The 26,986-nt window shown below is 41.4% G+C and overlaps 1 protein-coding gene across 1 annotated transcript in view; it reads left to right on the forward strand.

Annotated features, from left to right (window-relative positions):
* Positions 1 to 26,750, forward strand: part of CSE1L (chromosome segregation 1 like) — a 35,959-nt gene extending 9,209 nt beyond the window's left edge. Inside the window, exons 4-25 of the mRNA XM_028524014.2 lie at positions 1,747 to 1,848; positions 1,924 to 2,069; positions 2,423 to 2,513; positions 6,443 to 6,550; positions 7,919 to 8,011; positions 8,780 to 8,947; positions 9,060 to 9,189; positions 10,532 to 10,597; positions 11,164 to 11,366; positions 11,754 to 11,838; positions 12,812 to 12,873; positions 16,669 to 16,805; positions 17,915 to 18,018; positions 19,557 to 19,654; positions 20,764 to 20,914; positions 21,054 to 21,262; positions 21,645 to 21,742; positions 21,845 to 21,930; positions 22,336 to 22,417; positions 24,256 to 24,402; positions 25,138 to 25,369; positions 26,151 to 26,750. Coding sequence (XP_028379815.1) covers positions 1,747 to 1,848; positions 1,924 to 2,069; positions 2,423 to 2,513; positions 6,443 to 6,550; positions 7,919 to 8,011; positions 8,780 to 8,947; positions 9,060 to 9,189; positions 10,532 to 10,597; positions 11,164 to 11,366; positions 11,754 to 11,838; positions 12,812 to 12,873; positions 16,669 to 16,805; positions 17,915 to 18,018; positions 19,557 to 19,654; positions 20,764 to 20,914; positions 21,054 to 21,262; positions 21,645 to 21,742; positions 21,845 to 21,930; positions 22,336 to 22,417; positions 24,256 to 24,402; positions 25,138 to 25,369; positions 26,151 to 26,240 — 2,688 coding nt within the window. The 3' untranslated portion in view covers positions 26,241 to 26,750. The remainder of the gene's footprint in view (positions 1 to 1,746; positions 1,849 to 1,923; positions 2,070 to 2,422; positions 2,514 to 6,442; positions 6,551 to 7,918; positions 8,012 to 8,779; positions 8,948 to 9,059; positions 9,190 to 10,531; positions 10,598 to 11,163; positions 11,367 to 11,753; positions 11,839 to 12,811; positions 12,874 to 16,668; positions 16,806 to 17,914; positions 18,019 to 19,556; positions 19,655 to 20,763; positions 20,915 to 21,053; positions 21,263 to 21,644; positions 21,743 to 21,844; positions 21,931 to 22,335; positions 22,418 to 24,255; positions 24,403 to 25,137; positions 25,370 to 26,150) is intronic.
* The last annotated feature ends 236 nt before the right edge of the window (positions 26,751 to 26,986 follow it).

A 26,986-nucleotide genomic window follows, 5' to 3' on the forward strand; every position in this document is an offset into this window, starting at 1 on the left:
AACTAAAAATTTTAAAAATTAACATAATTATATCAGTAGACGCAAGAAATTTTTTTTTACCAAGTCTAACTATCATTCATGATAAAAACTACTTCAGTAAAGTAGGAATAGAGGAGGAACTTTCTTCATAAAGACTTAAAAAAAAAACTATACAACTAACTTCATACTTAATGGTGAGAAACTTGAAGCTCTTCCACTAAGATTAGGTACAGAATAAGGATGTCTCTTCTCACCACTCTTTCCCAACATTGTATTGGAAGTCTCTGCTAACGCAGTAAGAAGAGGAAATAAAAGGGGTACTATCAGCCGCAAAGGAGGACATAAAACCGCCCATTCACAGATGGCTTGGCCGTCTGTGCAGAAAATCTGAAAGAACTGACGAAAGTTAAACAAGACACTTTTCCAAAGTTCTTGTGTCTCATTTGCATTCACATGGGTCACCTCAGCTTTATAACCTGGGTTGCTAGAGGGTTGTAAAACTTCGTTTTAGTCTCTTATGGTTGAAATTTAACCCTAGCTCATCATCTACTGAAGAGACATGTGGGAAGACACTGTCTAAATGAATCATTGAAGCAATTTCTGTTGTAGACTGGGAAAAATTATATAAAGCTGAAAACTGCATTATCTATGAAAACTTATAGACTGCACATTAACTTATTTTGAAGTTTTTGATAAGGGATTGTGCCCTATATCTTACGGGATATGGAAATATATACTGATTTTAAGATGAATCTTACCATCCTACAAGTTTAATGACTTAATAAAATTATCATAAATTAAGAAACTGGTATTTTCCACTCCTTAGCTCAGGACAGTGTTTTTCTGCTGGGGGTGATTGTGCCCACCAGGGGCTATTGGGTGACATCTCAGTTGTTACAGTTCAGGGTGGGGAGTGGGTGTTAGGGCATCTAGTGGGTCAGGATGCTGGTAACCATCCTGTAATATACGAGAAAGACCCCTATAATAAAGATTTATCTGCCCCAAATGTCAGTAATTCCAAGGTTGAGGAAACCATGGTTTAGGATAAAAGGGAGGAATGAGAATTGTTTTATAGTGATAGCAGTAATGATTTATTTAGAAAGTATTATGGGTAACAAAAAAAGGCAACTTTAAATCTTCTAAAATTTTTATTTAGAATCTTTTTTCTTCATTGCATAAGAGTATAAAAATGGTAAAAAATATATTGTTTTAAGCTTGTATTTTCAATAACCACATGTGAAAAAATAACCTGGTAAATCTTAAGATGTTTAAAAACCCCTCTCTACCTCTATTTCAATTTATAAAACTAGTGAGACTCAGCCTTTTTGGTGTAGTCAGGGATGCATTCAAACTCATAATGGTCAAGTGGTTTCACTGCAGAGACCTTTGACTTAAGGTGAGACTCAAAATGGAAGCTTTATAGATGAATGTGGGCTAAGTAGCGTATGTAAAGATTTTAACCCCATGGTCTGATTAATTTATATATAGAATTGAGAGTCTTAATTGACATCAGGTAGTCAGTGGCTCATTAATTTGTATGGTAAGTATTTGCATTTGGGATGAAATATACAAGTTTTGTTCAGAGGGTTCACGCATTCATGAGATCACTAAAGGAATCTGTAACCCATTCATGTAGAGGGAACGCCTTACCTTTCAATGTTTTTCTTAGAAAACCAGGACATTAGAAATGGTTCTATTTTACTCACAAACCCATCTGACCATGGACATGGATTTTATGTTACTGGCTCATGAATGTTTTGCTTTCAGGTTGAAGATGAACCAAACAAAATTTGTGAAGCCGACCGAGTAGCCATTAAAGCCAACATAGTTCATTTGATGCTTAGCAGCCCAGAGCAGATTCAGAAGCAGGTAATGTAAGGCCCTGCTTTTTAGGTAGACTAGTCTGTAGAGCCTTCATCTAATTAATATTTTTCCTCCCCTCAGTTGAGTGATGCCATTAGCATTATTGGTAGAGAAGATTTCCCTCAGAAGTGGCCTGACTTGTTGACAGAAATGGTGAATCGCTTTCAGAGTGGTGATTTTCACGTTATTAATGGAGTCCTCCGCACAGCACATTCTCTTTTTAAAAGGTATTGATGTATAAATTCATACTTTTAAAACCTTTTTTCAAATGTTTTTGCTTGTGTAAACAGTTATATTTTTGTGACTGTTGTCACTCCTTTGAGTAGGTAACCCTGGAATAAGAGCATAAGCCTCTCCATTCATCACTGTGTGTGTTTGTTCTCAAATAGGATGTTTACTTCATATTGCCCTATCACCTGTGAAACTCCTGGTCTCCTTAAACCGCTTCATTCCTTTTAAAAGAATTTCCTTTGAATTTCAGAAAGCTGCCTAGCTGTAGTTTTTTCTTTAATCTATCCTTGAAGAACTAAAGTCAGTAAACAAAAACTTAGAAATTACTTATTTTGCCTTAATTTTCTAGATACCGCCATGAATTTAAGTCAAACGAATTATGGACTGAAATTAAACTTGTTCTGGATGCCTTTGCTTTGCCTTTGACTAATCTCTTTAAGGTATGGAATAATATTTTGGTGATATTTTAAATTGCTTAATGTTTTAAATTGCTGAAATATTTATATAAATTTTGTTTAGGAGAATGCTTTGAAAACTTATTTTCTAGGTAATATTTAGAGCAGCATTTCTTTTGAAAAATGTCTAACCTGCACAGAAATAGAGCAGGTGGTAAATAATGAACTCCCATGTATCTATTATACAAGGGAAACAGTTACTAACATTTTGGTTTTTAAAACATTTGTTCTCTTCCCTTCATTTTGAAAGAATAATTTAACAGCAAATCCCAGGCATCATATTATTTCACTTAAGTATTTGCATATTTGTCTCTTAATGGAATGGGTTCACATTTTGGGTTGTCTGTTTATGTAGTTTAATATTTTGTACATCATCTTGTGGTGAACAGGCTGCTTCCCTAAACATCTTCATCTTTGTGAGAATCCTGTAAGGTCGAAGGAGGTACTCCCCCCCCAGATGAGGAAAGAGGGTTCAGTATCACACAGGCCTCAAACCTCTTTCCTGACTCTGGAAAAGGTGCTTATTTCTTAATTCTGAAAGGGAAAGTTGTGTGATAATCACAACTTGCTAAAATGGAGAGTATACACGAGATTTCTCATGGTTAGGGTGTCTTACTGATGGTGCATTTTTATTTAAAAAACAACATTGGACAAAATGTGATCAATTTTTTTCTACCTATTGGCAAAGATTTCTTTTTTTTTTTTTTTTTTTTTTTAATGATAAAAATCTTAGCCAGAGTACATTGAAATGAAAATTCTGGTGTCTTGCCCATTTGGTTATAAATGGTACCAGCTTTTTGGAGTTTGACATCTCATTAAGAAAACCTTAATATTCATTTTTCTTAACTCCAGGATATATGAAGTTATACTTTGTTGAGTGTCCATAACAGAGTAGTTATATGCAAGCACTGGGACATTTTGTATAGTTTTTCTCATTTAATTTGCATATTCTCTCTATGGGGCAGGCATTATTCTCATATTACAGTTGAGGAGATCTGGACTCAGTAAAATAACTTGCTCAAAGTAATGCTTACTGTGAGTAACAGAGTTTGGGTCATATGTAGGGCTCTCTGGCTTCCAAAATCTGGGCTCGTAGCATACCCTTATGCTTTGGTAATATACTTCTAGAATGTCAACCTGTGAAAATCGGAGGTGTACACAGTTTTCTAGGTAAGCCTGTTTGATACAATTAGAATAATAAACAATTAGAAACAACCTAAATGCCAGCTGGCAGGAGAATTATTTAATGAGAGCATATAAAGACAGTTTTGTGTAACATATTTCTATATATGCACAAAGAATGGAAGGATCCAGTCCAAAATACTAACATTGGAGTCTTTAGCAGTGCATGATAGGTAATTTTAAAATATGTACTTTAAGCCTTGGCTGGTGGCTTTGTTGGACCGTCATCCTGTGCACCAAAAGGCTGTGATTCTGATCCCTGGCCAGGTGCACATTGCACATGGGAGGTGGCTGACCAATGTTTCTCTCTCTCTCTCTCTCTCATTGATATTTCCCTCCCTCTCTCTCCCCCCTCCCTCCCCCTCTCCAAAATCAATAAACGTATCTCAGGTGAGGATTAAAAGTGTGTATATATACTTTAAAATATTTCTCAAGCCCTGGCTGGTGTGGCTTAGTGAGTTGAATGCTGGCCTGCAAAGTGAAAGGTCACCAGTTTGATTCCCAGTCAGGGCACATGCCTGGGTTGCAGGCCAGGTCCCTGGTTGGGGACACACAAGAGGCAGCTGGTCAGCATATCTCTCACACATGGATGTTTCTCTCCCTCTCTTTCTCTCTCCCTCCCCATCTCTCTATAAATGAATAAAATCTTTAAAAACTGAAATCAGGACTTCCGGCCAAGATGGAGGCATAGGGAGACACTGTGCCTTCTCTCTCTGTGCCTTCTGTTAGAAACAGAATAACAACCAGAACTGACAGAAAATTGAACTATATGGCAGTTGGACGACCAAGGAGTTAAAATAGACATGTTCATCCAGACCGGTAGGAGGAGCGGAGTCAGGCATCCAGGCAGTGAGGGTTCGAGGAACAAAGTGCATTGGGACTGGCATAGGGCATCCCGGGCACATAAGACATCAGCTGGCGGACCCTGGGCACACAAACAGTGGCTGGCAGACCCAGCGAGGTGTCAATTGTGAAGCAAGGCACTGAGCACAAGGCAGCTGGCTGACCAGGCCGTCCCAGCATCCCAGCATTCCAGCACCAGGAAATAGCCTCAGGGTACCTGTGGGGGTTGAGGTGCAGGGAGAGACTCCCAGCCTCACAGGAGAGTGCGTTGGAGAGACCCACAGGTCCTAGAATGTACACAAGCCCACCCACATGGGAATTGGCACCAGAGGGTCCCAGTTTGCTCGGGGGAAGTGGCAGAAGGGACTGAGGTCCAATGGGGCTGGGAGCAAGTGCCATTGTTCCCTCTCGGGGGACACCCCTCCACACACACACACAGCATCACAACCCAGCGACTGGGTTGCCCAGCCCTGGAGAACACCTAAGACTCCACCCCATATATGTAACAGGCACAACCAGACCAAAGAAAAAAAAAGATGGCTCAAACAGAAGAACAAATGGAAGCCCCAGAACCAGTAATTTTAAGCGACCGAGAGTTAGCCAGCCTATCAGATGTGCAGTTCAAAACACTAGTGATCAGGATGCTCACAGAATTGGTTGATTTTGTTTGCAAATTAGATGAAAAAATGAAGGCTACAATAAGTGAAATGAAGAAAAATGTACAGGAAACCAATGGTGATGGAATGAAAGCTGGGTCTCACATCAATGGAGTGGACCAGAAGGAAGAAAAAAACATACAATCAGAAAAGAATGAAGAAATAAGAGTTCAAAAAAATGAGGAGAGGCTTAGGAACCTCCAGGACATCTTTAAATGATCCAACATCCGAATTATAGGGGTACCAGAACGAGAAAAGGAAGAGCAACAAGTGGAAAAGTTATTTGAACAAACAATAAAGGAGAACTTCCCCATTCTGGCAAAGGAAATAGACTTCCAGGAAGTCCAGGAAGCTCAGAGTCCCAAAGAAGTTGGACCCAAGAAGGAACGCACCAAGGCACATCATAATTACATTAGCTAAAGTAAAAATGAAGGAGAGAATTCTAGAAGCAGCCAAGAGATAAGGAGACAGTAACCTACAAAGGAGTTCCCATCAGACTCTCAGCTGATTTCTCAATAGAGACCTTACAGGCAAGAAGGGGCTGAAAAGAAGTATTCCAAGTCATGAAAGGCAAGGACCTACATTCAAGATTGCTCTATCCAGCAAAGCTTTCATTTAGAATGGAAGGGCAGATAAAGTGCTTCTCAGATAAGGTCAAGTTAAAGGAGTTCATCATCACCAAGCCCTTATTTTATAAAATGTTAAAGGGACTTATCTAAGAAAAAAAGATAAAAAACATGTATAGTGAAATGACAGCAAACTCACAATTATTGACAACCACACCTAAAACAAAAAAAACTAACGCAAACAACTAGAACAGGAACAGCCACAGAAATGGAGATCACATGGAGGGTTAGCCACAGGGGAGTGGCGGGGGGTGGGGGGAGGTACAGAGAATAAGTAGCGTAGACGGTAGGTAGAAAATAGATGGGGAGGGCAAGAATAGTGTGGGAAATGTAGAAGCTAAAGAACTTACGGCGCATGGACATGAACTAAAGGGGGGAAATATGGTTGGGAAAGGGTGTGCAGGGTTGGGGGGAATTTGCAGGGGAAATGGGACAACTAATAGCATAATCAAAATACATTAAAAAATGAAATCAGGTATTTTTCAAATTTCAATATATTTTTAAAAGTCGGGTTTTAGAGAAGAGGTGTAGGTCGTCTCAGCCTAGTGCAGAGCCTTCATGAAGGTCTGCAATACGCTAAAACTGTGTTCCTAAATTTCTTTCCAAGGCCACCATCGAACTCTGTAACACCCACGCGAATGATGCCTCTGCCCTGAGGATTCTTTTTTCTTCCTTGATCCTGATCTCAAAACTGTTCTACAGTTTAAACTTTCAGGTAAGCTTTTTTTTTCTTACTTTTGATAATTACTCTCTGTTGTCAAATGTATAGGTTTTCATTTGATAAAGACTTGTTTGCCGGCATAGATTTTTCTGAAAGAAATTTGTTTTTGTCTGATTCCTCCCATTCTGTGTCCAATCAGATAGTGTTCTACTTTGTAGTAGTTTTTAGAGATCACTAGTAGCTGGTTCATGGGGGGAGTAGCATTCTCTTGTAGACCAGAAGGTTAGGGAAACCCCACATCCTCAGTCACTGTTTTGGAGAATCGCCCTCTTCTCTTTCATTGAAGACGCTGAGAGATCACACTCTCAGGCCTTCCCTGTTGTTCATTTAAGTGGATCTTAACACTGGGGGAGCCCTGATTTGATTAGAGGTCTATGGCTAGCTTATACAAAAAGGCTTTGAATGGAAACATATCTGGGAGACAGAAGGCTGAAGAACCAGACTTTGGATCGTAGAAGAACCAGTGTCCTTTCAGAGGAAACAAAGCCACAATTTTATAGCAGAAAATGCCTGATCACTCTGTTGCATCTGGTCAGTCTTTCTGTTCTTGAATCAGTACTTTAAGATTCTGGGCTCCAGGAACCAAGAGATCTTACTGGTACAGATTACTATACTGAATGGCAAGAGGAAGGGTCTGGCCTTATTGCTCATAGCCAGAGCCAAGTACCTCGATCTGATCCTCACACCATGGCTCACAGTGGTTGGAAGAGCATTGCACAAAAGGATTAGGTAGGAGATGAGCAGCCCAAAATAGCATACCCATGTCAGTGGTCAGCTGGGTAGCACTTTGAGAAACTCATAATTAAAGGATGCCACTGTTTTTGCTTATAGTCTCTTTTGAATTCTGCTTTCTAGAAGTTAGGTAGAATGAGGCATAGTCAGGGACACCTAAGGCATACTCTTACCTTTGGGGAGCTCATCAACCTCGTAAAGAAGGCAGTACCATCCCATAGGAAGCCATTGATTGTGTAAGACAGTTAATTGGTGGTCATTTACACTAAATGCAATAGTTGAGAAAGGAAAAGGAGTATACTGGTAAGCACCAAGTTTTGTAAGGAAAGGCTTCATATAGTGTTAGCTGACCCTGAAGGGGTAAGTAGGTTTAAATTGGTACAAGAAGTGTAGATGGCATCGTTAATGGTTGAAAGCATGTAAACAGAGACAGAGGTCATGGTGGTTTGTTCCGCTGCCAGACCTGGTTAGAGCAGAGAATTCTCCTCAGAAAAGATAACGGTCGGCTCGGGCTAAGGAGTGTGGACTTGGATCTGTAGGCATGTAGACAGTGTTTGGTGTGTGTGGGAAACTTACGTAAATAGCATACTTACTTTAATTAAAAGACTCAAGTCAGCGTTTATTCTTTAGGATCTCCCTGAATTTTTTGAAGATAATATGGAAACTTGGATGAACAATTTTCATACCCTCTTGACATTAGATAATAAGCTTCTACAAACTGATGTAAGTATTGTTTAAAATTTTTCCCAAGTAGACTTTTGTTAAAGTTAAGAATTATTTGAGACATAATGTTATATATTAATTATATCTCAATTTTTTAATTAAAAAATTATTTGGTTACCCTCAAAATCTTGGAAGATATTTAATTAGACTTCAGAAAATGAAATAAAGTTATTGGAGATCACTTAGTATTCTGGTTCCTTAAAAATTATTTACCTTTGCATTGTAAATAGCTAAAATTCCAAGAATGCAAGTAATATTTGATTATGTGGGATGTTTCATATTTGGTTATTCCTAGTATGCAGAATCAATTACTTACGCTTCTGGCTTTGGTCACAGTGTATATATTATGCTATTTAATTACATTGAAAGTAAGGTCTTAGAGTATTCGCAGTAAACATTTATGAAATAGAAAATAATTTGTCATTGAAGATATTAAGAAGACTTAAAATTTAGATCTCTGTGATAATAGTCTCTTTTTTAAAATTCATCCACAGCATAGGAAATAATGGACATGATGAAAGTTGAGCCCTGGCTGGTGTGGCTCAATGGCTTGATCGCTGGCCTGCGAGGCCTGTGGATCAAAGGGTTGCCAGTTCACAGGGCACACGCCTGGGTTGCAGGTTGGGTCCCCAGTAGGGGGCACATGAGAGGCACCCACACATTGATGTTTCTCTCCCTTTCTCCTGCGCTAAAAGTAAATAAATAAAATCTTTAAAAATGATTTTTTTAAAGTTGTGTATTTGAGTTTTCTATTTTCTCTTATGTGAGGACGAAGAGGAAGCAGGCTTATTGGAGCTCTTAAAATCCCAGATCTGTGATAATGCTGCACTGTACGCACAAAAGTACGATGAAGAGTTTCAACGGTACCTGCCTCGTTTTGTCACAGCCATCTGGAATTTATTAGTTACAACAGGTCAAGAGGTCAAATATGACTTGGTAAGATGATGGCGGAGACAAATAATTCAGACATTCCTTTCCCTACTTCCCCAAGAAATAAATGGTTCAGTTTTGCTTTTAAAAATATGCTTCTTTTTGTGTTTTATTCCAGTTAGTAAGTAATGCAATTCAATTTCTGGCTTCAGTTTGTGAGAGACCTCACTATAAGAATCTGTTTGAGGACCAGAACACACTGACAAGTATCTGTGAAAAGGTTATTGTGCCTAACATGGAATTTAGAGGTAATTACGACGAAGTGTAAAGCTTTTTTTGGGAGATCAAAAGCTTGTTTTTGTTTTGTTTTTTAAAGGAATGTTAGTATAAATTTAGTAAGTCTTCTCCCTGTTGGTTTTTGTAACATTCTAATTTTTTTATCACTGAATAAAACTTTTGTTGATCATATATTGCCTATACTTTCTAAACCAAGACAGGAAATGTGGTATGAAAAGCACTTGTGAAATAAGTACTGCTGTGATGAGTTTTGTTGTGTACTGTGGAGGTTTTTCCATAGAAAAATTGATAAGACTTGCAGCCCTGTTATATTGAAAAGGAAGTAAACTATCCAGTATCTTAACTTACGGAATAGCCGAATAACTTGGTTTCGTTTGATTTAGTATTTCACCAAGGCAAATAGCTGTTTTCCAACAATGGACTTGAGATGGGATGTGATAAATAACTTTTAGGTAGAGTGAAAGCCCACTTAGTTTGTGCTTACGGTGAAGACAGCCCCAAGAGAATGTATCTGTGTGCAGAGCGTCGCTCCCTCCAGCTGGGAAGAGCACGTAGTAAATGAGGGAGGAATTGTGTTCTGTGTCACAGCAATCAATCCTCAGATCGGTGGTTCTCAAATTATCTGGAACAAAATGAGGAAATAAAGAACAATATAATGTGAGGCTTTATTTCCTTTTGTGTTTTCATAAAACTACATTCGAAGGACAGATCTTTATTCTGATATTGCCTGTCCTACTTTTTTTGATGTTGAAATGATTTTTGTAAACAATGGTAATTGTAGTTGTTACCTTGTTTTTTTTTTAATGTCCTTACCTGGCAAAATAAAAAGTGGCATCCCTAGATTGGTTCCCAACACTCACTTTTTTAAAAATACTTTTTTAATTGATTGATTTTAGAGAAAGAGAGGAAGGAGGGGAGAGAGGGGAGAAAAGGAAACAACAGTTTTGTTGTTCGACTTATTTGCGCCTTCATTGAGGTTGCTTTTTGTACTGTGTGCCCTGACTGGAGACCGAACCTGCGGCTGGGGCGCACAGGGACGACACTAACCAGCTGAGCTACTGGTGGGGCGGGCCAGCACTCCCTTTCCAAAGTTGGTGGTCAAGTCCAACTGTGGGGGCATTGTCACGTTGGAGCACATGAGCCAGTGTCACAGCTGTGCGAATTACCTGTTTCCTAACCTTTCAGGGCAGCGTTTGCTGCTCTAAGTAATGAGTAATCATGTGTGAAGCAGTCATGTGTTGGGAAACAATACTTCGCTGTAAAATATGTCAGTTCTACACACTGTTCTACATACTCAGCTGCAAAGTACAATGATTGTCGTGTCATTATCTGAAATGTCACCTCTCTTTGTAGCTGCTGATGAGGAAGCGTTTGAAGATAATTCTGAAGAGTACATAAGAAGAGATTTGGAAGGATCTGGTAAGGATTTTTTTTAAGGTTTTTAAAATTTATTTTTAGAGGGGGGGAGGGTGGGAGGAAGAAAGAAACATCAATGTGTGTTTGCCTCTCATACTGGGGACCCAGCTCACAACCCAGGCATGCACTGTGACAGGCTAGTGCTCAGTCCACTGAGCCACACCAGCCAGGGCTGTATTTCAGTTTTTAACTGTTAGTCTTAGCAAGCCAGTTTTAAACGTGCTCTTTTTCTAGTAAATATGGGGACGAAGGGGAGGTAAGAATAGTGTGCTATTTCAACTAGCTTTGTTGGGGAACTATTTGCTTCAACTTCCACACCTTAAAAGTCAGCTCTTACTTAGATGGGCTATATCAGGTGAATCGTTTGTCTTCATTTCTTTTTTTAATGTACGCATTCGTGTTTTCATACTGCTGTGACCTCTTTAATTTTCACTCATTTTGTGTTTCTTGTGAGAAAAAATTTTTTTTCATTATTTTCCTAGTAGCTTTCAGACAGTGGTTTTCTTGTAAACTCGATCAGTTGTTTGGCGCTTGTTTTTCTCAAGATATGCTTCCCTTTGGTTTTATAGATATTGATACTAGGCGCAGGGCTGCTTGTGATCTAGTACGAGGATTATGCAAGTTTTTTGAGGGGCCCGTGACAGGAATCTTCTCTGGTTATGTAAATTCCATGCTGCAGGAATATGCAAAAAATCCATCTGTCAACTGGAAACATAAGGATGCAGCCATTTATCTAGTGACGTCTTTGGCATCAAAAGCCCAAACACAGAAGGTGAGTCTTTTCAATATAGTTTTATTTCCAAAACAGACTTGTCAGTAACCACAGAAGTCAAGTCTGTCCTACTAGGTGTAACCTGTTAGTTTGGATTAGAATTCATAGTCTCCGAAGATGACTTTATGTTGATGAATTAAACACTTCAGTTTCTTATAGACCAAAACATTGACAGATGCCACACCTGTTCCCTTAGACTCAGGGTTTGCCAATTTGGGAACTTTCTTTATTGCCTATTAAAACAGTCTTGGTTTATATTGAAGCAGTTTGTGTTTTGAAGTGTTCTTCTCTATTTTTAACCTGGTTTTCTAAAGTTACCTAAATTTCCAGTGTGGTGGATATGTACAGGTATTTCATGTTGTTTTGCTCTGTAAATTTGTTTTTCAGCATGGAATTACACAAGCAAACGAACTTGTAAACCTGACTGAGTTCTTTGTCAATCACATTCTCCCTGATTTAAAGTCAGCCAACGGTGAGTTTTGTGTGAAATTATTTGTACGACTTACAACACTGTACCTGCCGTAAAATAACATTTGCAATGTTGTTTTAAAATAAGTAACATTATGGCAAAAGTCACGACGGGCTGCACATCACTGTAATGCTCAGACTGTCGCTCCTGTGCATCTTGGAGGTATTTCTTTTACTGAATAAAATCTCTACTGGTTCCTCCAAATTTTGCCCAAGTGAAATTAACTTTTAATAAAGAAAATGTTGCCTTACATAGAAAGGAAAATGGGAACAAGTACGACTAAATTGCAACTCAGCTTTTTGTTATCTTGGCATTGGAGTCTAGGAATTATACTTTGGTTTTCTTTTCCTTCTCATTTGAAAAAATAAGCTGTTAAAACTGAAGTAAATTTAAAGGACTTGAAACTGATGAATAGTGGGGATAATTTACTACTCTGATGAAACAATATTGACCAGGGTACATAGATAGTTCCTTTTTTTTTTAACCTTTTGTATGGAAAATTTAAGTCTATTAAAAGGTAGGGAGAGTATTGTAATGAATTTCCATGTTAATATTGTCCAGCTGCAAGAATTTTTAACAGCTGGCTAATATTCTGTCCTTTTCACGGATTTATTTTCCCATCACTAGAGCAGCGTAAAGCAAATCGCAGCCAGAGAGACATACTCTTGATTTACAGTGGCTTCAGTTTGGAGAAGAAGATGATAGAGTTATTAGTCATGGTCCAAAACATTTTTATTCAGTTATTTTAAGTAATACATGTTCATTTGTAATGAATCTTAAAGGCGAGGGGGGAATGAAATTATTTGTAATCTTACCAGAATTAATAGCTACCTAGTAGATTATTATATAATTAACTAAGCTTCAATTACTTGACATTTCGGTTACCAAAGTTATTTTTTAAACATCTAATAATGTCACCAATTTTAGAGTAATAGCCCTTAGCACTTAAATAACTGTGACTTATTTTTTTTAATAGTGAATGAATTTCCTGTTCTTAAAGCTGATGGCATCAAATACATTATGATTTTTAGGAATCAAGTAAGTAGCTGCTCATTTATGTGTTACATGCCACTTAATCCTTTGGGAGGGAGGCAAGAATTTGTTACAGTTCCACCTTGTTCCGTTTTATTAGGACGGGTACCGAGTCTGGTTGTCCACTTAGTGAGGGCAAGGGTGGTCCGTGGGTTCGGGTGAAGAGGAGTTTTCCGTCGTTGACTTATTTCTGGAGCTACTCTTCACCTAATATGAAATTCACCGTTTTAATATGTGCACTTACATGGTTTTTGATACATTCGTTCTTGTGTGCAGCAACCACCACGGTCTCGTAGGTATTTTAATTATCAATTTGTTTGGGAAAAGTGGGATAAATGTTTGTGGGTTTTCCTTCTTTATAAATTTTTAGAGTTATGAGACAGTGCCTTACCAACTTCAAACGCTGACAGTGGGGGTATTTTTGATGCTCAAGTTCCATCTTTGGCCAGTGAGGCCCCCTTATGCAGATCCCTGTGCCCACTTGACATACACTCGGCACTAAGCCTATAACTGCCTTCCATACACTTCCTGCTCCCGACCTCGATCGGCCACCTCTTAAAGGTGGGAATGTTGTTTAAAGAGCATAGTCTAAGAGCTGGGGATACTGCCAATGAATTGTCATGGGTTCTAGGCTCCTGTCACAGGAGAGAATGAGGAAGTAACAATGCCAGCATTATTACTACTAAAGTAATACTGCTGAATTCATTTTCATCTCTTTGTGGTTTTTATATCTTTACAGTAAAAAAAAATGTTTAAAGCAACTTGAAATTATTTGTGCTTTTTTGCCACAAATTTGATAAATAGGTTCATTTGTGTGTGTGTGCGTGTGTGTGTGTTATTTGGGCAGTGGGCATGAGATGGGCGGTGTCCGTGCCTCGGGTGTGGGGCGTGCTCAGGGAGGGGCAGCTTCCGCCCCCTTCCCTCCCTCTTCCTAAAGGTGACTTTTTTTTTTTAACCGTGTTTTGGTTTGTTTCCCTTTATTTATTTTGAAAATATAACCTAATACCTATTCTATATATGTTTATATTTCTCCTCCTTTTATGCAGAAGACAGTATACTAAAAATAGTTTTCCACCTTGCTTTTTTCACTTAATAGATCCTGGATGTCATTCTCTATAAGTATTTATAGATTTTCCTCATTTTTAAAAAATAGCCATAGTACTCCATTGGGGAGCTTACCCATGGTTTACTCAACCAGTCCCCTCATAGATAAATAACCTGGGTGTTTTGTGCCTTTTGCTATCTTAAATAATACCAGTTATTCTAAACAATACTTTTAATAGCCTTGTGTGTATATGTCACTTAGCGCTTATGCCTTCGCAACTTCGTGGCAGATCCCCAGAAGTGGGACGGCTGGGTCAGAGGGTGAGCGCACGCTGTGGTTCTGCAGGACGTTGCCAAGGTTGCCTCCGCAGGGGTTCCACTGTATCATGTTGCATTTCTTTAAAAGTTTATTTTCTGTGAACTATTTAGTCATACTTTCGCCCATATTTATGATTGTTGGTCTTAATTTTTAAAAGATGTATTTTTCTTATTTTTAAAAAATAAACATTTTTTATTTCATGCAACTCAAGTGTAGTAGGGTGCAAGTGTAGTAGGGTGCTTTTATCATAACTGACAAAGTATTGATGTAGTTTCTATTTATATATTTTTAGACATGATCAGTTTTCTTTGTCGTAACCAATAAAAGTTAAAAGGCAGTCCAACAAGTACAGAGGTGCTGGGTCACCCCTCAAGTCACTGGCTCGTTGTTTTCCTCACCCCCCCTGTGCAACTTCAGCAGAGCAGCTCCCTGAACGTGCTCAAATTCAACAACAAAATAGTCTTAATATTTTTCATTGATTGTATATTTTCCAAACAATTTGGACTCTGATTAAGAATTTGTGGATCCTGAAGTATTTAGTGATCCAACCGTAAATCCCCTTTATAAAACATTATCATTCCCCATTTAAGTCCATCCCACCCAGGCCCCAGCTCATCCGGAGCTCTCTGGGTCCGAGGACGGAAGCAGTGAGAGAGGAATTCCACCACGCAAGCCTGTCAGTGGGCCGACAGCCCTCCGGGGCCGGGGGTGGTGGGGGGAACTCCCATATCTACTGTTCCCTCTGTGGGTCCCAGTTCCTCGTCTCTCTTATTTTTTCATTGAAATGTAATTGAGTTATATTTTATTGATATATGGGTGTGTGTATATCACATCATGAGGGGGGTTTTTTTAATTGATTTTGAGAGAAACATCAATTTATTGTCCCACTTACTTAGGCACTCATCGGTTGCTTGCGTGTGCCCTGACCGGGGATCAAACCTGCAACCTTGGCATGTTGGACTTCTGTCTAACCAACTGGGCTACCTGGCCAGGGCTGTATTAGTTTTAGGTATACAATATAATGATTCGATGTTTGTATATAAATAAGGTGACCCTTGAACAACATGTTACTATTTGTCGTTTTGATAATATCTCATTGTGGTTTGGGTTTGCATTTCCCTGACTGGTGATTTTGAGCACTTCCATGTCCCTGCTGGTTGCCTGTATGTCTTATTGGGGAAAAGTCTATTCAGATCCTCTGCCCATTTTTTAATTGGATTGGTTTTGGCGGGGGGGCTGGCTATTGGGCTATATGATCCTTCTGATTATTAACACTTTATGTCGCTGTAATTTTAGTGAGGCAAAAAACATGACACGTAAAGCCATCTTTCTCGTCCAGCACTTCTGCCAAATTACAATTCAGCTATCCGGCAAATTCTTTAAATACACAAGCAAGAGTAGAAAATAATAAGTGTGGGGCAAAAGTAGGTTTACATTTATTCATGTGGCATATAACATGGTAACTATCAATAAGAATACGAGAACAGACTGTTCTGCACGCTCACAGTACGCCTGCCCTGCACGACGGTGACGTAGCGAGCACATGCGCCGGCGGCGCTTCAGTGTGCGTGCACGGTGCCCGGTGGAGGCGGCCGGGCGCGCCCTCCCCGTCCCCACTCTAGTCTCTCCCCCCAGAGGGGTGATGAGTTCAGTGTGTCTTGTGCCCATTCTTACAAGTGTTCGTCTGGTCTTACTGTGCACATTTGTTTCCACAAAAAATCTGTCATTCCTCATAGGTTTACATTTTTTATGTATATAACTGATGTCATGCTACAGTTGTTGGTCCACACATCTTGTTATTTGTGTGCTTAGCGTTGTTTTAGAGAGCTACTCGGTAGAGGTGTTAGAGTTCGTTTTCAACAGCTGTGTACTCTTCCATCATGAGAAGGTGCCACAGTTCACTCCCTGTGGGGGATTCTTTAACTTCTTGATTTATACTTTTTTTGTGTCTTTGGCAAGTATTTACCAAGGTTACCTGCAACCTTGTGAAGTTGTTCTATTTTAAAGACTAATGGATTGTCTAAAAAATGTTAAGAGACTTTTATTGGATTAGTATTCCTATTTTTGTCCTCCTCCTCCCTCTTTATAGAAGAGAAAAGGAGGCACACGGCTTGAATAACTCTTCCACAAAATGCCTGCTGGAGAAAAGTGTAGTTGTTAAAAATTGATGAAATCTGAGTCTGCTTCTCCGTGATGTTTCTCTGTGGTATGCAAGGTTTTATCCTCCTCGTGCTGCTTATGCTCAGAGGAGGAGGATTGGAAACGGGAATGTGAACTGAACCACTGTGTTGGGTAGAAGTTTAGGTTTTTCAACCACATCATTTCCCATTGCAACAGCTGAAAGAACACTTTTTAGAATCAGCAAGCCCTTTTCTTCCTGCTGTCTTTTAGATGGCATCACTGAGTTGACAGCGTGTGTGTATTATTGTGTTTTTCAGGTACCGAAAGAGCAGCTTTTAGTCTCCGTTCCTCTCTTGATAAATCACCTTCAGGCTGAAAGTATTGTTGTTCACACTTACGCAGCGCACGCTCTGGAGAGGCTGTTCACTATGAGGGGGCCTAACCACGCCGCCCTGTAAGTATCGGCTTCTGTGGAGTTTCGTTTTTTCATCTTGGGGTGGGTATTCCGTACTGGTCAGAGATGTCTCTGAATGTATTCATAATGTCATTAGTAGTTAGAAAAATTAATGTGTACTTTTTACTCATTTATACATACCGTCTCAGTCTGAGAGGACTTGAGGCAGCGTGCCAAAATAGACACATTATAATAATTAAGTAGAGGAAATGCGAGCAAAGGAAAATAACTGGGGTGCGTTTCATATAATAAACTGAAATGTATGTCAGGATCCTGTACAGTAGTTAAAGAAACTCTTGAATTTTATGTGGAGTCTCCTAGCAGCAACCCAGGCAAAGAGAAACTTGGCAAGTTAAAATGCTCACGATCTCCGTGGGATTAAAGTCGAAACGGTTAACTGAGCAGCAGCTGTGTTCTCGGCCGCAGGTGCGGAGTTACTCCTCCGGCGGGTTCGAATCAGTGCTGCGCTAGGACACGCTAGGGCCCCAAACAGTTGCTTGTCTGGCCTGCTGCAGGCCAGGCTGTAGAGGAATGGGCGGTCTGCGTGTCTTTCAGGCCATCCTTCAACAGTGGTATTTCTTGAAACTGAGCTTTGGGTAGGAGATGGAAAACAATTCTAGGTTCTCTTCATCCAGAACTTGAAGTGCAGATATTCCCAGAGGCCAATTAAGGGTTGAAAGGACATTCTTTGAGGTGAGTCAAGCCAGTATCTGTCTTCAGGACCAGAATTTATGCAAAAAGAAAACAAAACAAACAAAAAAAACAGCTCTAAACCTGCTCCACCTCCAGGAAGATTAGGTGACTGAGCCCCCTGAGAGTTTTGAGTTTTGGTCTCAATGGTGATATGAACCAAGAATGACCTTAACAGCTTTAGGTGATGTTGGGTTTGCTCAGGTTTTGGTTTGTTTAATTATGATTGGTCTTAGATGTGTCTTCTTAGGAATTAACATGAGCTCATAGAAAAAATTATTTTCCTGAGCTGTCAATCGTCAGTGGTGGGAGATGGCTCACTTTTATGCCAAGAAGTGTGATTTAGTAGTTGCCAAGGGTAACCCAAAGTGACAAGCTCAAGGGTTGGCAGTGACTGAAAGCTGTTTTTTCATCTATAGCTTTACAGCTGCAGAAATCGCACCGTTTGTTGAGATTCTGCTAACAAACCTTTTCAAAGCTCTCACACTTCCTGGCTCTTCAGAAAATGAATATATTATGAAAGGTAGGCCGCTCCCCGGTGTGCACAGACCGCAAGCGTCTCCTCTCTGACTGCAAGGGCCAACACTGAGCGTGTGCCGCTGCCTGAGAACTCGCCGCGACTAGATACCTTTAAGTGAAGAGTGTTGTTCTCTTTGTGGTGTTTTCAGGAAAAGACTTTACCTAATTTGCTAGAGAGCTCTCATTAAAGAAAAAGTAGCAAGCTCCTTTTTTCCTTTCCTAGATTGAATTTGTCGAGGGCAAAGGTTAGGTCAGACAACACTCAGTGGTGGCCTGCCACGCTAGTTCTTGGTGGGAGACCCGGGCGCACCTGATAGACCCCACACAGACCCTGGCTGCAGAGACGCAGTGACAGCTCAGATTTCAGGGCGCGTCACAGTCACCTTCCCTGCCGCATCCCAGGAGACTAGCGCAGTGTTGGAGTCATAGGCAGTGCACTTCAAAGAAACGGATGTCTGTTCTGGGTCAGGACCCCTGGGGGGGGGGGTACGTGCATGTGTTTAGGTGTGTGTGAGAGTGTGTGTTTTCAGCACTGTACTTCTCCCAGCAGTGATGTGCAGTGACTGGGGTTTAATGTCCATTTCTGTGAGGCAGCTAACTGGTCCTTGGTCTCTGTTGCTGTGTCCGTAGGGTATACAAGAACACCCAGGGTATAACACCTTCTCGGTAAATACTCTTAGAGGAGTGAATGAAAGGTTGTGTGTCAGCCCAGAGGAGGGACCCCGATCCACCCACTAACCTTCTTAACCTGGCTCAGGGACAGGCTCTCTCTAGGAAGTGGTGTCTCGGCTTAGGTGAGGGCTAGGCAGCAGTTAGACAGTTGAAGTGTGAGGCTTTGGCTCAGAGAGAGGAAACACCATTGCAAAGGTTAGGAGACCAGAGAGGATAACGTTCCATCTGTTCTGTGTGTCTGGCATACAGTAGGCGCTCTACTCAGTGAACATCTATTCTGTTCGTGCAGAAATGGCTATCATACATTTTTAGCTTAATGTATTTATCTCCCATGCCACATGTTTGTGGGCATTTTTTAATGAGCATTATTTTTGCGGTGTGGGCCCTCCATAGCTTTATACGTATTTCTGGACTTCTCTTCTGCTCTTAATTTCTTTTGAGAAAAAAGCGGGGGGGGGGGGGGGTTGGCAGGGAGGCACGTATCCTTCTCCTTCCGTTCCCAGAGGGCCGCGGTCGTCGCACTCCCATAGGCTAGGACCGAACACCCTCTGCCGTGGCGGCTCGTGAAAAGGACGCAAAACGGTGCCAGTACTTCCCTGCCTCCTTAGTCGCTTCATTTTCTTGGTCTCCCTTTTTAATTCTTTAAGCTCTGTGCCCTCTGGAAATAGTATTTCCCAGCTAACTTTTGTTGTCAGGCCTTGGCCTAGTTTTTAAAAGAAGGGAAATTTAGATTTTAAATGTAGGGAGCTCCCTGGGAGTAAGGGTCTGAACATTTTCAGTTGATGAATCAGTGGACTTTTTACCCCCAGTCATTGTTTTGTTCTGAATTTTAACTAAACTATTTGTTTTTGCTGTTTTTGTATTTTACAGCTATCATGAGAAGCTTTTCCCTCCTGCAAGAAGCCATAATCCCCTACATCCCTACTCTCATCACTCAGCTCACACAGAAGCTGTTAGCTGTCAGTAAGGTAACAGAGCCACTTTCGAAAGTACCGCTGCTTTTTAATTTACGCTCTAAACTGCGTGTCAGGACTCCCTGCAGTAGGTCAGACCTAGGAAAAAGGCCTTTGGAGTCTTCTTAACCCTACCGTTCGTGTACATTTCTGAAAACGTGGGGATGGCGTTGGACTGGAGGCATGGCAGCACTCGCCTTTAAAAGGTATAGGCTCGGCACCACTAAAACGTCGTTACCCTCAGTTTCAAGTAACATGTTCATTGAAGGAGATTGAGAAAGTGCAGGTAATATGAAATGATCTTAGGAAAGTAGGCTTTGTACCCAGTGGACACAAAAGAGGCTGTTCACTTCTCTTTTGATCAGGAGTTGAACACGTATTTTGATTCATATTTAAACATTCTTAAGTTTTAGATAATAAAAAAATCAGTTTAAGGCTGACAAAATTTCTCTTTAGATTCTTATTCCTAATAACTATGAAAAGGAGATAAATTCATAGGAAGTATCACAGGCACTTTGGAGAACAGTGATTATTTTTCCACTGAGGTTCGGTCAGGGTCTCAGGAGAGCGAGAGAGAAGAGAAGCAGGGGACCATCCCTCACCGTCCCGGTCTGTCCCTCTCCTCGGCCCCACGGAGCAGCCTTCCAGGGAGAGGGCCGCCAGGGCCACCACTCTGCAGACAGGGCCGCGAAGCCCGCAGAAGTTAGGGTTTACCCAGGGTCCCGCCCAGGGCTAGTGGCAGGGCCGGGGCGTGTGTCCCTGCGCGTTTCCGCTGCTGACAGTGACGGCACAAGAGCCCGTGGGTTCGAGACCAGGCCCTCACAGCTGGGCAGCCGGGGCTCATGCCGTCACCTCCCTGGGACGCTCAAGTACACTTTTGCTCATTAAAAGAAAAAATCCAAATAGGTATTAACAAGTATTGCTTTATTTTCTGAATTTTACAGTCAATGTAAAACTTCAACATGTAGGCTTTTATTGTCATTGGTGGTCTTAATTCTGACTTTTAAAAAGAAGACCTCTTTTTTAATGTTTTAGAAGGGTTAGGTGTTTTATTCAAGTGACCGTGAATACGGTCACTTGGGTTATTAGAATAATATGCCTTTTTTTTTTTTTTTAATTTTCAGAACCCAAGCAAACCTCACTTTAATCACTACATGTTTGAAGCGATATGTTTATCTATAAGAATAACTTGCAAAGCCAACCCTGCTGCTGTTGTGAACTTCGAAGAGGCGTTGTTTCTGGTGTTTACTGACATTTTACAGAACGACGTACAAGGTAAGTTAAACGGGGTTGTTTTCCCCTTACTGGATAAAGCCATTGAAGTGGGTGTAAACTGTAGCCTCCGTAACAGATACAGACCTTGGTGGCAGAGCCGTTGCTTCTCGGGCTGACAGCCGTTTCACTTCCTCAACAGAGTTCATTCCGTACGTCTTTCAAGTGATGTCTCTGCTTCTGGAGACACACAAAAATGACATCCCGTCTTCCTACATGGCCTTATTCCCGCACCTCCTCCAGCCCGTGCTCTGGGAGAGAACAGGAAACATCCCTGCGCTGGTGAGGCTGCTGCAGGCCTTCCTGGAGCGCGGCTCGAGCACCATAGCCAGCTCCGCCGCCGACAAGATCGTGAGTCGGGCTTGCTTGGACGGGACGGTAGTTTCCTACGGTGGCTGACAGGAACTAAGGATGGCAGATTTTAAAAAATTCTTTATTAAAATGTAGTAAAAAGGGAAGTAATTAGTAGGAAATGTTAATGTATATCTTACTAGAATTAGGTATCTAACCTTAATTATCTCCATGAGGGAAAACAAAAAAAATAAGAGCCCAACAGTTAACTTCAAGAACTCTCAAGGGCTCGTTGTGGTGGCATTATTTTTCTCTATACTTCAGGAATTGTTAATTAGATCATTACAGCATGCACTCTTCCAGGTTATGTCACCTTTCTAACTTTTGGTACAATTAATCCTTGCCTTTTTAACGGGTTGTTATTTGATCTGTTTTGTTGTAGCCTGGGTTGTTAGGTGTTTTCCAGAAGCTCATTGCATCCAAAGCCAATGACCACCAAGGTTTTTACCTCCTGAACAGCATCATAGAGCACATGCCTCCGTGAGTATGCCTACGTAGCCTCGCGGTGCTTTCGTCAGGGGCTCTGCTGGGGGCTCAGGAAACGTGCTGAATTTGTGTTACTGCTTTTATTCAATTCTGTAGTGAATCCGTTGACCAGTACAGGAAGCAAATCTTCATTCTACTATTCCAAAGACTTCAGAATTCCAAAACAACAAAGTTTATCAAAAGTAAGTAAAATCATTTGGGTGCTTCTGCAGAAATAATGAAGGAAAGTAGCTAAAACCCCTAGGCATTATGGATACATCTAATAAACCTTTTACCAGTTATAAGTGTTATCTATAAAATACATTAAGATGTTTGTATTGTTTGTATTCCTCAAACACTAAATCAGTTTCAAGTATATTGTGTTCCAAAGGTTAGTTTATGTTTAACAGAAACATAACAAAGAAATATAAGTCAGAGACTGCATGTAGACTGTTTATGCTTGTGCTGTAAAGGCAGAAAGCTGTATGTTAACTAACGTACAAAAGGCAGGTGCTGATGCTGAGCCGTCTGGCAGGCAGGCTCCCGCTGCATCGCCTGCTCAGTGCAGTGAGTCCTCTGTGTTGATAATCTGCATCTTCTCTCAACAGGTTTCTTAGTCTTCATTAATTTGTATTGCATAAAATATGGGGCACTGGCACTACAAGAAATATTCGATGGTATACAACCAAAGTAAGTTTGTTTTTTAATATAATAAATATTAAGGTTTGTAAATTTATTTTTAGAGAGGGGGAAGGGGGGGAGAAAGGGAGAGAAACATTAATGTGTGGGTGCCTCTCATGTGCCCCCCACTGGGGACCTGGCCAGCAACTGTTTGGTTCACAGGCTGGCACTCAGTCCACTGAGCCACACCAGCCAGGGCTATGTTTTCTTTTTAAACGTGAAAAATTGGACTTTAGCATAAACCAATGTCTATTTTATACATGACTTCATAGTTATTGGTGCAGTGACAGCATAGTATTTGTGGTTTTCAAAATATTCTTGACGTTGTCCTAAAGGGGGAAATGCCTGTGAACGTTCCTCTGATGCCCAGGGCGACTCCCCACTCTGCGCCCTCCAGCCAGCGTCCTGCGCGGTATTAGGCGGTCGGCGTTGTCTCCGGGAGCCTGCCTTTGCTAATAGCGTGATTTTTCAAATGAGAAATGAGACTGCTAAGCGTGTATGCAAAGAATGTAGCTGAGTGCCATTCCCCACTTAGTAGGGAAGGGAAGGATACAAAGAAATGATAGAGGATGGAGAAAAAACTCATGTTAGATCTCTTTATAGTGTATCAAAAAAATTCCAGATTGAATAAATATAAAACTTATCTAAGAAAAAACTTAATCTAAGAAAAAGAAGATCAAAACTATAAACAGTAAAATGACAACAAACTCAACAACTATCAACCACTGAACAGGAAACACAAGAAACTAAGCAAACCACTAGAACAGAAACAATGACAGAAGTGGAGGTCACATGGATGTTACCAGCGGGGCGGGGGAGGAATGGAGGCACAGGGAATAAGAAGCGGAACTGGTAGGTAGAAAACAGACGGAAGTTAAGAACAGTATAGGAAATGGAGAAGCCAAAGAACGTATATGTACGACCCATGGACACGATCTAAGGGGGGCGTGCTGGAAGGAGGGGAGATGTAGGGAAGAGCGGGATACAGGGAAGGAAAAAATGGAACAGCTGTAATGGCATAATCAGTAAAATGTACTGAAAATTAACCTGAGGAGCGGTATCAGAAAATAGGTGCTCTAGCGATAAAGGGCTGCGAGGGAGCCAGCAGTTCACGTGGTGCTAGGGGGTGTTTAGCTGGCAGTGCTCTTTCTGGAGAGCAGTAAATGTCCGTACTCTGGTGCTCACTGTTTCCACATCAAAGGGTTCATTAACTTGTATAATCTGACACGTGTGCATCCTACGTGTGTGCAACAGCGCAGAGTGATTGGCTAAGTCATCTTTTTACTGGAGCCGTTAACATTTACAGGCACAGGTATGCAGGCATAGAAAGTCGGGAAGTTTATTATCCAGAAATGTTAAGACTAATTATTGCCAGGTGGTGAGTGATTCGTTTTTCTTTTTATTTTTTTTTTAATATTTTATTTATTTATTTTTTAGAGAGGGAAGGGAGGAGGGGAGAGAGAGAGAAACATCAATGTGCGGTTGCTGGGGGTTATGGCCTGCAACCCAGGCATGTGCCCTGGCCGATTTTTCTTTTTGATGTTGCTTAATCCTTTTTCCTAATTTCTAATTTTTTAGACTTCTTAAAAGTTATTTTTTAAAAAAGACCAACCAGTGAACGGCTGTAGAGATTGAACGTAGGCTTCAGCATTCACAGCAGATGATGGTGACGGCCTCAGGGCAGAGGTTTGATGCTTCGCCGTCTCCAAGCCTCTCCCATCAGTGCCGCCTTGTTCTTTGTATTTTATATTCGTAAGGAGTCAGTGAGCATAAGAAACATCTAATAAGTGTTTAACAATTATAGGTAGTCTAATTTAATGTTGACTGGGTTTATTTTGTTTTAACAGAATGTTTGGAATGGTTTTGGAAAAAATCATTATTCCTGAAATTCAAAAAGTGTCTGGAAACGTAGAGAAAAAGATTTGTGCGGTTGGCATAACCAAATTACTAACAGAATGTCCCCCGATGATGGACACTGAGTATACCAAACTATGGCAAGTACTCCATTCTGAAAGTCTTAGAAATGACAGCTTCCTTTCACGGTGACTGCAAAATCGACCACGCTCACTCTCTCAAGGGTCGAGAGAACTGGGTTCTGGGTCCCGCTCCTCCACGGGCAGCCGTCAGGTCCAGGACACGACCTGTGGGTCCTTCTGGGCCTACGATGATCTTGTTCCCTGATTAACTTTTTGGGGAGCGGGAGAAGGAATTCATGAACCCCATGAGAGTCTGGTAAAAGTCCCTGGCCGTGATGATTTCTAAGACAGTTTTATAACAGGTGCCCGAGTAAACTGGCTTCGGTCTTGAGAGGTGGTGAACGGGCTGACAGAGGACCTTCCGTGCCCGCGCTCGGCGTCCGGCGGACCTAGCTTCCCCGACCCCCTGCCTCTCCTTCCTTCTGCTTCCGCTCAAGCAGCCCTTCCACGCGGCAATCTGACAGCGCGAGGCGTCCTTCTGGCTTCTAGCTCGGACCCTTCACTTGGCTTGAGTCACAGAGCCTTCTGGCTAGCCAGGCCTGGGTCACACGGCCAGCTTGAGCGCTCTGGGGTGGGGCCATGTACCAAAGGGAAATGGGGGCGCTGCCGCCGAAAGAATTGAGAACTGTTTGTGGATGGCCATACGCACTGATGCCATCTTAGTTTCGGTGGTCCCTGGCTACGCTGAGACTGTGAGTCTGTAATTTGTGTTGCTAAGGAATTGCTGTTTTGTTCTGCTTCCTTCTAATCCAGGACCCCTTTACTGCAGTCTCTGATTGGCCTTTTTGAGTTACCCGAAGATGATTCCATTCCTGACGAAGAACATTTTATTGACATAGAAGATACACCAGGGTACCAGACCGCCTTCTCACAGTTGGCATTTGCCGGGAAGAAGGAGCACGATCCTGTAGGTCCGATGGTGTCCAACCCCAAGATTCACTTGGCGCAGTCACTGCACAAACTGTCCACCGCGTGTCCGGGAAGGGTGAGTGTCTTCGCTGTCGAAGGCCTTCACGGGGCGGGGGGCGGGCAGTGGTCGTGCTGGTGCCCGTTCTCGTTGCCCAGCAAAGCGGACAACACCCCGTGGAGCGGTACTCAGGGCCTCTTTTTCTTTAGCCAAAATGATGGGCTGAGAGAGTATTTTAAGGGGATGATTTTAGGAGTAAATCAGGGATAAAGCCCTTTGACTAGAAATGTATTTTTTCCCCAGACTGAAACAATCCTTCTAATATTAAAATACAGGTATTTATTTGTTTTTGTTAATGGAGGCATAGTCAAATTAAATAATGGAATATAGAGTAGACCTAGTAATGGCTGTGTGATTGTTCCATTAGCCATCGCTTTTGAGAGTCTTAAGATAAATTTATATTTTTCAATGTTTTATTATGGAAAACTTCACAAATACATAGAACCAGCACACTGCACCCTCACGTGCTAACCCTCGATAGTAACCATTGTCTGCCCGTCTTGTTTCATGCGCTCCCGTTTTTGAGCAAGCTTTGGGCAGCATGTCATTTCACCCCAGTGTACTTCATTACGCATCACATAAGGGCTTTTTTTAAACATCATAACCACACCGCCTCTGCCATGGTGAACAGCAGTAATTCCTTATGGGTCCGCTTTTTAAACCTATTCATTTTTGAAGGCATAAAAGTAGTTGGGTTACGTGGGAAGTCCCATAACGGTAACGGGTGCGGGCCTGCCCGTCCCGGAGCGGAGGTGGTGTTCCGGTGGAGATCGGGTCTGTGTGCTTCCGTCTCTCGCAGGTCCCCTCGATGGTGAGCACCAGCCTCAATGCAGAAGCGCTCCAGTACCTCCAGGGGTACCTGCAGGCGGCCAGTGTGACGCTGCTTTGATCTGCGACCTGGCTGAGAAGGCCCAGGATGGTTTCTGAGGAAAGCTGGTAGACTTCTGAGCACAGCTGCATAAAAACAAAGCAAGTTTTCTTTTTGAACGTGTCCCAAGTTCCATCTTTTAAAAAATATTAAATGTTGCTTTATTCTAAACCTTGGGCAACTTAGGTGGTTTGTGTGATCATAAAAAGTGGTTAACTTTTCCAGTTTGCAGCTTCAAGGGACAAGTATTAATAGTTCAGTATATGACACTGAGTTGAGCATTTGCACTGTTTGGATAATTTAAAAATTTTTGACAGACACTTAACTGTGGAGACGTTTTATCTGTTACTAAGTCCTTTTGTTTTGAGGCTGATGCCAATTTGTGGTTTTCTTGTCCTTTGTATTTTCGTGTGTTTCAAGCTTTTATTTGCAGTGTAAGTAATCATTTGTATGACTTGCCAAGAAGTGCACATTACATAGTTTTAAATCTGTAATCAGCAATAAAAAGAGCCCTAAACTTTATGTATCTAAGAACCTCTCAAGAACAGATTTTTGGTGCTCCCTGATAACACGGGAACAGGAACACCCTTCTTCAGGGTTGCCGCATGCTAGGTGGTGAAGCTAGGGCGGGAGAAAGCAGCCATGACCTCGTTTATCTGTTCCTGGCTTTCCGCCTTGTAAAGTTCACTGGATGGGGGGAGAAAAAAACTTGCTAAGGTGGGAAGCACTGTCCACGTTATTTAAAAAAAAAAAAGTGGGTGGAAAGG

This window comes from Phyllostomus discolor, chromosome 9 (assembly GCF_004126475.2).
Source record: "Phyllostomus discolor isolate MPI-MPIP mPhyDis1 chromosome 9, mPhyDis1.pri.v3, whole genome shotgun sequence".
NCBI lineage: Eukaryota > Metazoa > Chordata > Mammalia > Chiroptera > Phyllostomidae > Phyllostomus > Phyllostomus discolor.